The 14,058-nt window shown below is 44.0% G+C and overlaps 1 protein-coding gene across 4 annotated transcripts in view; it reads left to right on the top strand.

Annotated features, from left to right (window-relative positions):
* The window catches only part of TGDS (TDP-glucose 4,6-dehydratase), a 417,256-nt gene that overhangs the window by 101,705 nt on the left and 301,493 nt on the right, over nt 1–14,058 (top strand). For all 4 annotated transcript variants that reach the window (XR_015299323.1, XM_086934798.1, XM_086934800.1 and 1 more), the window contains exon 2: nt 13,576–13,642. Coding sequence is in view for 3 of the 4 variants with exons in the window: in XM_086934798.1 (XP_086790924.1) it covers nt 13,576–13,642 (67 nt within the window). In the remaining variant the exon portion in view is untranslated. The remainder of the gene's footprint in view (nt 1–13,575; nt 13,643–14,058) is intronic.

The raw sequence follows: 14,058 nt of genomic DNA, 5'->3' as shown, positions 1-14,058 counted from the left end.
GTGAACACACGCCAGTGGCACAGAAATTAAGAAAAGTCAATAGCGCATGGAGCGAGAGAAACGGCTAAACAGGAGTCACCTCCTGGGCAGCGTGATGACAGAAACTAAAATAAATCATCAGAGCCAATAACAGGAGAAGGAAAAAAGCGATCAGAAAAGGGATCACGGAAGACATGGAGTCTGGACAGGCACTGTAAATATCCCCAAGAAACAGGCACACTGGCCCAGACATAGAAAGCCAGGAAAAAGAGCCAGAGGAGGCAGAAACACAAGCGTGCTGAGAGTGAAAAGAGCAGGATCACCCCAAAGACAACAGAGGCAACAACCAGACCATCCACTGGGTCCGACCCTTCCAGCAACCAGAGAGATGGGGGAGAGATAAACAAACGAAACGTTATCACCTCAAATCCCCTCCCTCAGAAGGGAGCCGAAGAGTCCAATCACCAGTGTCCGTCAATGGAGACAGTCAGTTGTGATGGGCCCGCATTCTCCACCAAATGTTGAAGCTGAAAAATAAAGGATAAATGACAACACTGAAATAAGCAATTCTCTCTCCGCACACAAGTTTTGCAAGGTTTATTGGGAACCCAACCAGAATGCAAAATAAACGTGCACACAGAGGCCTCAGCAAAGCTTACTGAGTGCCCAATTGGTATGACAGTGCAGAGACATTTTATAGGTACAAGCCTCAGAGGATGGCTCATAACCAAATACGTAACACAGATCAGACTATGTCCTGCTGGACCAATCAGTGAGGGCCAACCCTGGTGTGATATCTTCTAAGGACCGAAAACACGCCTATGGTCTGGTGTTGCTGCCTACGTGTCATCAGCAAAGGCAGACTTGTTTTTTTTCCCATAACGGTGAAATATGTGTTTCTCGTACACGTGGGCATGGCACGGACGTGACCGGTCAGGTCATGCTGACACTGGTGGGAAATGTGAAGTTTTGCAATAGCTAGCTGGAAGCTGGCATGCTTGTTCTCGGAAAGCCTTGCGTTGCTTTGCACGTTGCAGCTGACTGACACACAAAATGGAACGTGCGACCATTTTGTGAATTCTTGCTGGTGTCAATTTTTAAGTAGCCCAAAGAAAACTATAGGCCTGGAAACAAATGTATTTGGTATTATAGAAATATCTGCTTCAACACAGTCTGTCTGACAACATAGGCACCCAAATGTGCACTAGCCCCAGGAGGAGTTGGCCCAATGCGTTACAACACAGGAATAACATGCTTAATTGTACAGGCCCAAGGACGTCAGTAATGCGTGAACCCACAAGTATATCACATTATGTAAGCATACAGGCACAATAGTGCAGAGATACTGCGTGACAAACCCCCGGCAACTAATGCCCCATTGTACCCATACAGGGGTGCAACGGTACTGTGCAATGCCACACGGACATCCATGGTGCAATTACTGAACTGTCCCAGGCGCACCCCTTCCTTATCCTAGCTTCATCTATTTTAATATGGCACACTGCACTGCATACAAAGACCACACTGGCATAGGGCACCTCTAGGTTTTCCCGTTATTCCAAAATTAAAGCCCTCAAATATTTGGGAACAATTGTCGAATATAAATCCGACCATAGTCTATCAAAGTAAATAGCAGACAAATAACTGCGTATGTTAATTTAATAACGCTTAAATTCCACAATCCGAATTGTAATCATGTTCTCTTTTACCTAGATATGTAATGCAGATATCACACGTAAGTCAAGTTTATTGCCCATATTTTGCATGTTTAATAAAGAGAAACATAGCTGGATGAGGGGATCGTAATTTTTACTCAGCAATGCCCTTTTATCTGAAATCGTCCACTGGTGTTACAGTGCACGGAACTGGGTTAAATGCATGCTAATTACGGGCACTTTAGCAACATTTCCGCCATAACACTGCTGGCCAATTAATCCATCATAAACTCCAAAGTACTCTACACCTGTTTCGTGGACCTTAAGGCGGCCTTCGATAAGGTCCCTAGACAAGCATTGTGGGCAAAAATTGAATCCTGGGGCGCACCAAGAAATTTATTGAATGCAATCATAGACCTTTACTCGAAAACATGGGTTCAAATTAAAATGGGAGATGGACGAAGTCTAACAAACAAAATCACTACCACGAATGGTCTAAAACAGGGGTGCGTCTTGGCCCCCTGTTTATTTAATATATTCACAGCCGACCTAGACAACCATCTACGTACAACACTGGGCGATCCTCCAAAACTGGGGAACGTGAGAACAGAAAGCTTGCAATACGCAGCTGATATTGTGTTGCTCTCGCAAACGCCTCGAGGCCTACAACGACTAATAAACAAATTGGCAGAATACACAGACCTAAACCAACTCCAGATAAACTTTAAAAAAACAAAGGTCATGTGTTTTTCTAGTCCACGAAAAATAATACCAAAATTCATCTGGACGATTAACAGCAACAGTTTGGACCACGAGGAGAAATACAAGTACTTAGGATTGACTTTGGATAACCATCTTAATTACAAGCAACACCAAGAACATCGGAAAGCTAAAGCTAAACAACTACTGTTCGCATTTAAAACCCTGCAAAGAAAACTCAGTGTCAGCTCCACCACCCACTTATTAAAGGTCATGGCATCAAAATTTCTACCCGCAATCTCATATGGTTCCGGATTATTAAATGCAAAGGACGCAACATCCTTGAACATCGCCCAAATTAGCCTCTTCAAAAAACTATTCAACATCCCGCGCCATATCTCACAAGACCGGATAAGACTAGAGTTTGGGCTAAAAAATCAGAACATGGCAAGACAGGGAGCGCTGGTCAAATACTATTGGAGAACGCGTGCAGCAGAGGACGACTCCCTGGCACACTACTGCTGGCTGGAGGTCGAAAAGCAATCAAAACTGACTAATTCGGTTTATTCGTACCGAAGAAAATCGATTGAGGCTTTAAAGTTAGAGGAAGCATGGCAGACTATACCGTCCTATTCGGAGTTCAAACAATTGGTAAACAAAACAGTTAACCAAATGTCCCAAGACCAGGATAAAGCCACGCTGTCCACGAAAACAAATGCATAGACGGTTCTGCCGACATATAAAAAGCTAAAGCCCCAACCATACCTTTCGGAACACTTTGTAAACCGAATGAAACATCAATTAATTCTACTGAGACTGGGAGTGTATCCAACTAAAGATTTAACTCCCAAATGGAAACGCACATGGACCTCAATGGACTGTCGCCTTTGCAGACAAGGCGACGAATCAGTGCTCCATTTACTCTGTATTTGTCCAGCATTGTTATCTGAACCGAAAAGATTGCTGCGGCCGTTATTGATAAAAGAACAGATAAGGACATGCAGATTAGCAGTAATAAAATGTTTAGGAGGGTCAACAGTGCAATTGGCATGTAAATCATTAAAGCTTTTAAGACTAGCTGCAAAAGTGCTAGAAAAGAAAGACACGGAACTGCACACAGAAAATGTATAGACTTTTATTTCAAAGAAAATACAAGTACAAGAATCCGATTCCTTAAGCTAGAACAATTCCATAAGACTAAAAGGCACTAATTGCACCTTCACTTCCTTTGTTTTATTGATCAAAATGTTTAAAATGAAAAGTTTACTAATTAACCAGTATTTATATATGAATTTTAAGTCACAAGTGCTCATGTGTTTTTAGCGGTTAACCCACTCTTTGCATGATTTAAACCAAATCAAATTAAGTATTTTTTTTTTACTTACTAATTACGAGTTTTGCATGCGATGATTGTCGGCTGGAGGTCTGCGGCTTTTTTATCTGTAACCCACGTTCGGTGAGGGCGGCTTATTAAACCTTCTTACTGTTTTAAGCCGCAGCTGTGTGTTGCCTATGGATTGGCGCAGACGTGGCTGCACAGTATACAGAAGCTGTCCTGCTTCAGAGAGTGTCACGACCTGGCAATAAACGTTCAACGTGATCGACTCCGCCAAAGTAGCAAACTTACAACCCTCAAAGAACTAAACATTTCTTTGCATTTCCTGGACATATATTGGGCCCCTCATCCACCACGCAGAGCTTGCATTGCATTGTAAACTGAGCGCTGTCATACTCACCGATGCACGTGTGCTATAGGCTAGGACGGTCTGCTTCTTGAGTCCTGGGCGTCGTATACCCTCTGTGTGCGCTGCATCCACTGAGGCCTCGGACCCCCAAGCACCGTCAGTACCTTTTTCTCAACACTGCCCTCGTCAGCATCCCTGTAGCCCTCTGTCAGGAGCATTCTCTCCTGTGTTCCAAAAGCGTTGATCCTTCCCAGGCATCATGCTTCCACCATAATCGAACTCCCGAAAACCTGCAAGGGCGAAAAAACAAGAAAAAGAATTACAGCCTCCTAGAGGCTGGAGGGGCAGGCCGTGGAGCGCGGGGTCAAAGAGGCAGGCTCCCGCGCTCCCTGGCCTTTTAGCCCCTCACTTGCCAGGCCGGATCTAACCGGCCTGGCCTTTGTTCCACAGTGACCCGGAAGTGATTCGATCACTTCCGGGTCATTAGGAGACCCTGGGTCCAATCGATGTTGAGGCTCGCCCGCCGTGTCATGGTGACGCAATGGGGGCGCGCCCCACCACCGAGAGCGGGTGGGGGCTGGTGCACCTGCCATACTTGTGGCGGGGCCGATGCCGGCCCGGCTTTCTCTTCATCACGCAACTCCTTGGATAAATAATGCCAATGGGGATCATTGGTATGGTTAAGAACACCTGCAGTGCAATTATGTCATTTGGATACCGTGCCATGGAACAAAGTGTCTCAAAATGTTGAAATCACACAATGCTAAAAGTTGTGTGGGGAATAGAATATATCTTTAGAATATTGTGTGGTCGAATTACGTTTTCACCATATTTTTCCGCTGAGGGTTTTTATGATGGTACTTTTTAGGGCTCTTCCTATTCCATTCCGCAAGGAATGAATAGGACGAGCCCTATTGGGGTTAAACTAAGAGCTAAACTAATGCGGATTTTAAAAAGTGCACAAGACCTCGATGAGGTCTCGTGAACGCACTTCTATCCGCCCGAGCCGCCTGCCTCCACATCAAAGCCATCTGTTGCTTTGCGCTCGGCTTCAGGCCGGCATTTCTCCTCCCCTAATTATTCACTGCATGGCCGGCCGGCACATCAAAGGCTGCTGCTCCCCATGCGTCTCGTCACCCTTCCTCCCTTGTTTTATGTGCTTTCTCGCGTTTTTTGTGTGAAATCTTGCGTTGTTCATAAATACATAAACAACATGCTTTAGACGTCTTCTTTTGTCCTCAACACTAACACATAAGTTAACCTGGTGCCTCGCCACATGTCCAATTGCTCTTTTTCTGGTAACACCACGCGCACAATAATTGAGTTAGGCTGGCGCCCATTGCTACAAAAGAAATGCTTTAAGGAAGTCTTTCTCCTCTGCATCCGTAATGGCATTTTGTATAAAAGGTGGCTTTAACCTTTCTGCTCTATATGTTAGGAGCATTTTGTGCTAAATTGCAAGCACATCATGCGTGTGGTCTTAAAAAAACAAATGTGGATAATGTGCACGCAGTTAATTTGCCGTTATCACAGCATATTAAAAAACAAGTGCGTAATGTGCACGCAGTTCATTTGCCGTACCAGTGCATTATAAAACTATTTACAAAAATGCTGTACTGCTTATTTGTATAACCAATATGACCCAATGATATACTAATCCAGTCCTGACGCTCAGCCACATTTCAAATTAAACGTGCAATTTTTCAGATGTACATTTTCAATGCTTAAAATTGCATTAGCTAAAGTTGCGATCTAGCTTACGGTTGTTAATAGCATTTTGCCCTTAAAGTTACCTCACCCTTCAGCTTTAGCTGTTTTAAAATACATCAAGGCAGTCAATGTTGTGCGTCCAGCTAGCGCCATATAGGTGATTTGTTTCTCTTTCTTAGCGCCTCAAAACATAGCCCTTAAATTACTATGGCCCGACACATTTCTAATATTTTCCCTTCTTGTTAACAACTCAGCAGAATGCTTATGTTAGCCTGACGCCCATTGCTACACAAAAACTGCTTCTGTGCCAGGCCTTGTGCTTTGGCGTACATGTTTTATTAAGCATTTTTACAAATTTGGTTGAAAATATGACGCAGACAATGTGGCACATCAATCTTTGAACGCGCACTTTTTCAGCTGTACATATACGATGATTAAAATTGCATTCGCTAAAGTTGCGTTCTACCTATGTATGCAGCTTTGCTAGCGTGTTTGCAGTCTTTAGCTTTAGTTATTTGTAATACATCAAGGCAGACAATGTGGTGCGTACAACTAGCGCCATATTGGTATTTATTTCCTTCCTGCTAGCACCTCCACACTAACAGTTAAGTTACCCTGGTGCCTCGGCACATGTCCCATTTGTTCCTATCCTTGTAACCTCCAAACAAAAAGAGAGGCAGGGAGAGTAGTGTGACACTCTTATTCCCCGGTACTAATCAATAAACAAGAAAAGAGTGTCCAATGGTAGTAGTAAACCACTGTCAGGAGCAAGTTAACGGCTTCACTTAAGGCGTAAAAGAAAGCCCTCACTCACCACCTAGTGATGACATGCTTCATCATTGGGCCCCACAACAGAGTCTCTTTTGTGTGCTGCGACGCCAGATGTTACTGCGGAGCGGGTTGGTGAGTTCAGGCAGTGTTGTGTAAAGAAAAACTAGTGAGTGATGGATGGTTAAAAATAGTCTGTAGTGTATCGAAAATAATTTTATTCTGGTGATCACTAGGGACAGGTTAATTAAAATTATGTGTAGGAAATGCGTCCACACTTAATTAAGTGGTAGTTTCCTAGTAGTCCGTCGACATGTTTCAGCCACGAAACGGTATAAATTTACCTGGCATTCATCAGGACTTCGGCGTGTACTAAACCCTGGTGGAATGGGGTCTCTAAGGCCCACCCTTACCTACGGACGTGAAAGTGAAAATTTACTAAAAAAGTGTAAAGTGCAAAAAATTAGAAAAAATATTGTCTTCCTAATTACTCCTGGTTTAGGAGGATTCCGGCTTTACGGTTTCTGCACCTGCGGATCAAAAGACAAAGACAGACATGTAGGACAGAACATACATAGAATCATGATGCTGGTCGCTTATGTCAGTCAAGAGTGCTCCAGTGTGTGGTTTATGAGACAGATTGTGGAAAAATAACAATACAGTTATCACCACCATGGTCCCCCAACTTTGAACGTTAAAGGTGGGTAGTGCTATGTTTAATACGTGCTATGAAAAGGCAGTTAAAAAAGGAAGGGTCTTTCCTTGATCGCTATCAAAGTAAAATGCCGGTGCGATCGCGCTAACAGGTTAAAATTTCTCACTTTTGTGGTGTTCGAGATTTACACCATGGGTCACAGGAGGGAGGTGGGAACGTAATTGGCACACCCTGCAATTAGTCGAAACAAAGGGAGTAACCGTACAGTCAGTCATAGAACATTTGGTAGGTACTTAGCTCAGTGGAGTAAACAATAGACTGTTTTTGCTTCTACTCACGCCGCTCGGCACCCGCTGTGTACCTGCATCTACCCTCGACTGGATCCCGAAGATGAAGAGGTAAGGCCAGGAGAGCGTTAAATGGGGTTTGTGTGATGATCGTCTTCCGGGTGGGCGTGGTCGGACTACGTGTGTAGGCCAATCGGGGAGTCATGTCGTCATCTGCCGAATGTTGGTACGTGATCTTGTGATTAATGCTGGCCAATCAGGATCGATGTGGACTGTTGTCATGGTGACAGCAGACTCAAAGATCAAAGGATTCTTTGTCTTTAGTGATTTGGAGGATTGGTCAGGTGCTCCAATCGAGAGCCCGTTGCTAGGGGCCCGGGGGTTTGTTGACATTAACGACCAGTTAGAATGTCAAAATATCTGTATGGGAGAAATACTGGACTATCCCACAGTTATGAGGACGCAAGGGCAACAGAGGTCGAGAGCCCGTTGCTAGGGGCCCGGGGGTTTGTTGACATTAACGACCAGTTAGAATGTCAAAATATCTGTATGGGAGAAATACTGGACTATCCCACAGTTATGAGGACGCAAGGGCAACAGAAGGCCGCTGGAAATCATTTTATCACAGAGTTCCATGGGATGTCGTCATTTATTCCGAGGATGTGGGTTCCAAGTCTGTAGACCCACCGATGTTCTTTTTCGAAGAGGCGGTGGTTGATGTTGTTACCGTTACTAATATGTTCAATGACTGTCCATTGCATATCGTTTGTTGTGTGGTTGAGTTCCAAAAAGTGTCTGCTCGTCTTGGTTGTCGACTTTTTACATCTGATATTAGATCGATGCTCACAGATTCTCTGTTTGACTCTTCTCCTGGTCATGCCTACGTAGCGTAGTTCACATGGACATGTAATGAGATATATTACGTTCTGCGTGTTGCAATTAGTATGGTCTCTTTGTATCCACGTCTTGCCAGGCTCGAGTTGTAACGTTTTTGAGTGCGTTGTCAAGTGGCAAACACTGCAGTTAGAGCAGGGGAAATGGCTGACCACTCTCGGAAGGCCCCAGGTGTCAGTCGCTGATCTTACTATTTCTGCAGTTTTTGGTTTCGGTCGTGTGTGGACCAATGCATCCTTTAGGCTGCAACCTTTCTTAAAGGAGAAGAGAGGCTTCTCCCAAGTTTTGTGAGTACTCGACAGTATTCTCCAGTTGTTATTGATTGATTTTTTTCATCAGGTTTGACAGTGAGCTATGTGTCGTTACACATGTCAATGGGATGTCCTCTGTGTTGTTGTCGACCCTGTCCTCGAGGAGTGCTTCCCTTGGCTGGTTGCGTGCTCGTTTGTAGCCCTTGTTCAAGATTGTCTTGGGGTAGCCTCGGGCCTTGAGTTTTGTTGTAAGATCCGCAGATTGAGATTTGAAATCATGTAGTTCAGAGCAATTCCTCCTAAGCCGCAAGTATTGGCCGTAGGGAAGATTCTCTTTTAAAGGTCGAGGGTGAAAGCTGGTGTATTCCAGGAGGTTGTTTTTTGCCGTTGGCTTGTGATATGTCTTGGTTGTAAGCCTTGTTCCAGAAACTTGGATTGTTACATACAAGAAGGTGCCCTCGGTTTTGCTGGTGGTGTATGTGAATTTCAGATTGGAGTCAAGGGTGTTGACCCAAATAAGAAAGGCCGGTAATTGTTCATTGTCACCGGTCTATATGACCAGGACATCGTCTATGTAGCGTCGCCAGATTTTGATGGACGCAGAAAAGGGGCTATCTGGTTGCAAGATGAATTTCGCCTCGAAGTCTGCTACATAGAGGCCTGCCACACTGGGGGCAAATGTGCTGCCCATAGAAGTTTCAGTGCATTGGAGGAAGAGGTTACCATCTTATGAAAAGAAGTTCTCTTTGAGTGCCAAAGTAGCACACTCCAAGATGAAGTTTTTAGAAGCTTGATAGTTCCAAGGGACAGAATCTAGAGCTGATCCCAGGACCTTGATGGTATCGTCCTGGGGGATGCTTGTATATAAGCTCTCAATGTCAAGCGTGACTAGTGTCACAGTGTTTTCGATGAAACTCGCGTCCTGGAGTAACTGGAGGAGGTCCTTGGTGTCCTTAAAATAGGTTGGGGTACTCTGGACTATTGGCTTCAGATAATGGTAACACCTAGCGCACGATAATTGAGTTAGGCTGGCTTCCATTGCTACAAAAGAAGTGCTTCTACAGAACGTCTTCTTCTCTGGATCGGTAATGGCATTTTGCATATAAAGTTGCCTTTAAGCCTTCTGCTTTATATGTTGTTAAAAGCATTTTGTGCTAAATTACTAGCGCAGCATGCATGTGGTATTAAAAAACACATGTGCGTAATATACACGCAGTTCGTTTGCCATTATTTGTGCATTATCAACCATAAAATTAATGCCGTAATGCTTATTTGTATGCCCATTATGCTGCAATAATCTACTAGTTATCAGTTTCTTAGCATTTTATATGTAGCTTTTCTGTGGTGAGCCCTATAGTTTGCATTGTTAATAGCATTTTGTCTATAAAGTTGCCTCACCCTTCAGCTTTAGCTCTTTTTAAATACATGGAGACAGCTAATGTGGCGCGTCCAACTAGCGCCATATTGGTGATTTTTTTCCCTTTACTAGCGCTTCAGAAACATTTGTATATAAAGTTGCCTTTAACCCTTTTGCTCTATATGTTAGGAGCATTTTGTGCTAAATTGCTAGCACAGCATGCGTGTGGTATTAAAAAAACACATGTGCGTAATGTGCACGCAGTTCATTTGCCGTTATCACACCATATTAAAAAACACATGTGTGTAATGTGGACGCAGTTCATTTGCCGTTACTAGTGCATTATAAAACTATGAAAATAAATGCCGTACTGCATATTTGTATACCCAATATGACGCAATGATATACTAATCCAGCCCTGACGCTGAGCCACATTTCAAACTTGTTACCTTCGTGGTAACCCGTCACGCACAATAATAGTTAGCCTGCGCCTATTGCTATAGAAGAAGTGCTTTTATGGCTCCACACTACCGCTCAACTCCACATCACTGCTCAACTCCACATCACTGCTCAACTCCACGTCACTGCTCAACTCCACGTCACTGCTCAACTCCACGTCACTGCTCAACTCCACGTCACTGCTCAACTCCACGTCACTGCTCAACTCCACATCACTGTTCAACTCCACATCACTGCTCAACTCCACATCACTGCTCAACTCCACATCACTGCTCAACTCCACATCACTGCTCAACTCCACATCACTGCTCAACTCCACATCACTGCTCAACTCCACATCACTGCTCAACTCCACATCACTGCTCAACTCCACATCACTGCTCAACTCCACATCACTGCTCAACTCCACATCACTGCTCAACTCCACATCACTGCTCAACTCCACATCACTGCTCAACTCCACATCACCGCTCAACTCCACAACTCCACACCAATGCTCAACTCCACACCAATTCTCAACTCCACACCAATGCTCAACTCCACACCAATGCTCAACTCCACACCAATGCTCAACTCCACACCAATGCTCAACTCCACCCCCCGCTCAACTCCACCCCCCCGCTCCACTCCACCCCCCCGCTCCACTCCACCCCCCCGCTCCACTCCACCCCCCCCGCTCCACTCCACCCCCCCGCTCCACTCCACCCCCCCGCTCCACTCCACACCCCCGCTCCACTCCACACCCCCGCTCCACTCCACACCCCCGCTCCACTCCACAGCACCGCTCCACTCCACAGCACCGCTCTATCCATCCATCCCTGCACTCCATCCATCCACCCATTCCCCGACTCCATCCCTCCCCCGCCCCACACTCCATCCCTCCCCCGCCCCACACTCCATCCCTTGCCCTCTAGCCCTGCCTCTCTCTCACCATGCCTCTATCCCTCGCCCTCCCTCTATCTATCTTTCCCCCTCCCTCTCTATCAATCGATCTATCTATCGCCCCCAATATTAATCGCATCACCACAGCATCACTCAGGGGCACCACAACATCACTATGCGCTACCAGACATCACTGAACGCCACAGCATCACTCGCCGCCGCCACAACATCATTCAGAGCCACCACAGCATCAATCTGTGCAACCATTCAACAACTGATTCAAATATTTTCTCTCAATGTTTCAAACTTTATCACAAATGTCACAAACATTTTTTAGTATTTCACTTCTGTTCTTGTATATTCATCACAATAAAATAAACTAAACATAATCTTCCAAAAAGTTATTTGCAAAAGTTTAAGCTATTGCAATTATAAATTACAATAACTTTTATTTAAGTATTAAATATTGAAAAAAATACAACCCATTGTTATTTTTAATAATAATACATCTGTCCTGTAAATACACCACATATTGCATTACAAATGCTATAGGTGTTACGTTTGCAAAAGTTAACACTATTGGCATAGTAAATTACAAAGTTATTATTTTAGCTATTTTCAAAACAAAAACATAAATAAAAAATGTGTCATTTACAATACTAATACCTCTAACTTTACTAATGCGAGCCCTATTGCATTGCAAATGCTTGTTAATATAGACATACCACCCTTTTTACTTAGTCAGTTAGACTAATACTTTCCACTCTCCTATTCTGTGATTATCTTCAAATATGAGTTTTCTTTTTAGTTCGACCTCTTTGTTTCATCCTCCTAAATTGAGGTTCATGGTTTGCTTGTGTCACGAACAATTAATGTGCCTTTTGTTCTATGAAACTCGGCTCAGCCATTCATAGCTCTGTACTTGATAAAAGAGTTGTACTCTGTGTTATTTTGTGGGCATGGGCACCTGGCTCGCCTTGGCATCTCCCTAACCTTCCTCCTCGTTTCCTCGCTCTGTCGTTGCCGGAGTCTGGTTTCCCCTTACTTGATTTATGTCCCCTAACCAGGACATCCCTCTCCTGCTGTCCATTTTACTCTTCTGCTCCTTACTGGCCAACAAGACACTTTAATATCAGCGCTTTATTCAGGTAAGATCATTTGAATCACAAGATCCCTTCATCATTCCCTGTCTTAGCCCCTTTCTTTCGTTTTACTGGGGCCTCTAGCAAATTGAGACACATAAAAACAGAATGAACCTCTAAGCTAGCAACCAACATAAATTAAAAAGTCCTGTGCCCTTTGTATGGGTGACGTGTGTGTATGTGTGTGTGTGCCGCGCACATGATGTTTGACGGTATGTTCAGGGGCGTAACACAGGCCTCTAGCTCAAAGGGGCCCGCTCGGCACTGTACTCTGGCCGAAGAGCTCCTGATTGAGCCCGAAGGGGGCCCCTCTAAGTACTGTGCAGGGAGGCCCCCTCACTTTTCGTTACGCCAGTGGGTATGTTGCTCAGTTTTTATATGCACATGTAAATGTCATTGCAGCAGTGTGACTTGGTAAGTTAAATGGGAGCCCCTGACGTTTGCTGTGATATACAGGTCCAATGGCTGACGAAGCTCTGCCTTCGTACATCTGGGGTTTGTGAATTGAGCACCATTAAAATTGGATGATAGTATCACCTTTTATTTGCAGCATTTAGAAGTGGCAGAAGTGCATTACGAAGCATTATACGATAGAAAAGTTATTATAAATGTATGACTGGATGTTTTGGGTCTGTGTGGATGGACTTTACAAAAGCCTAACCTATTGGCTATGTCAGACATTGCTTCTTATCTTATACACTAATCCTACCCCAAAATGAAAATAAAAGGAAATACACAATGAACTGCTGAGTTATATTATGAATGTTAACAATCAACAAAAGTATAATCTTTATATGTTCCCAACTTCTCCTGCATAGTAACTTCAGCTATCCTCGGTCTTCCTGTATTCCTCCTTGCACGTTTTTGGGAGCTTACACTTGTTGCTCTCTTTGGTGACGTCCCTTTTATCAAATTGTGATTATTCCTTTAGTTGTATAAGCTCATGTTTCTCGTATGACTTGCTGCCCTGCATTGCGGCATACTTACTTCTGCATTCAACTAGGACACATTGTCTACTTTCATAAAGTATTTATATAAATGTAATTTCAACGATAATATATATATGAAGGACCTTTCAATTAGTGATTAATTTAAGACTTTAATACTCATAGTATAGAGTTGTGATTTACATTTTTTTGTTTTTTTGTTTAGAGCTTCTCACATGGTCATCGCTTTTGTCAAACAATATCCCGATCATCTGGTTATAAATCTTGATAAGGTATGTTTTTAAACTAACAATATTCAAGTATTTTGTATTTTTATTCTTACTAACACAATTGCTTGCATGTTGATTCTTTTAAATGTAATGCCATGCGTAACTCCTGGCTTTGAGCTATCAGCCATCGCCTTACTGACCATACAAATGTATCGCTGCTGTGGCTACTGAAGATGGGTTCTGCCACAGCTCTCCTGAGGAAGCCCTTGGGCTTTTCCATGCTCTACAGGTAAGGCAGTTTAGGCAAACTACATAACGAGTGACTGTCTCCTATAGTGTCTCAAAATGGCTTGGACGGCAGCGGCAATGGCTGCCTGAACGTGTTCCCCGGCACACAGGAGTGCGGTCGAGGCCAAATTCAGGAGACAAACTGGCTTTTTCCAAGGCTGAAACTTCAGGCTTCACCTCATCTCACCATG

The sequence above is a fragment of the Lissotriton vulgaris genome, chromosome 8 (genome assembly GCF_964263255.1).
Source record: "Lissotriton vulgaris chromosome 8, aLisVul1.2, whole genome shotgun sequence".
NCBI lineage: Eukaryota > Metazoa > Chordata > Amphibia > Caudata > Salamandridae > Lissotriton > Lissotriton vulgaris.
Note: the sequence above shows the minus strand (reverse complement) of the source record. Positions and strands in the feature narration are given on the sequence as shown.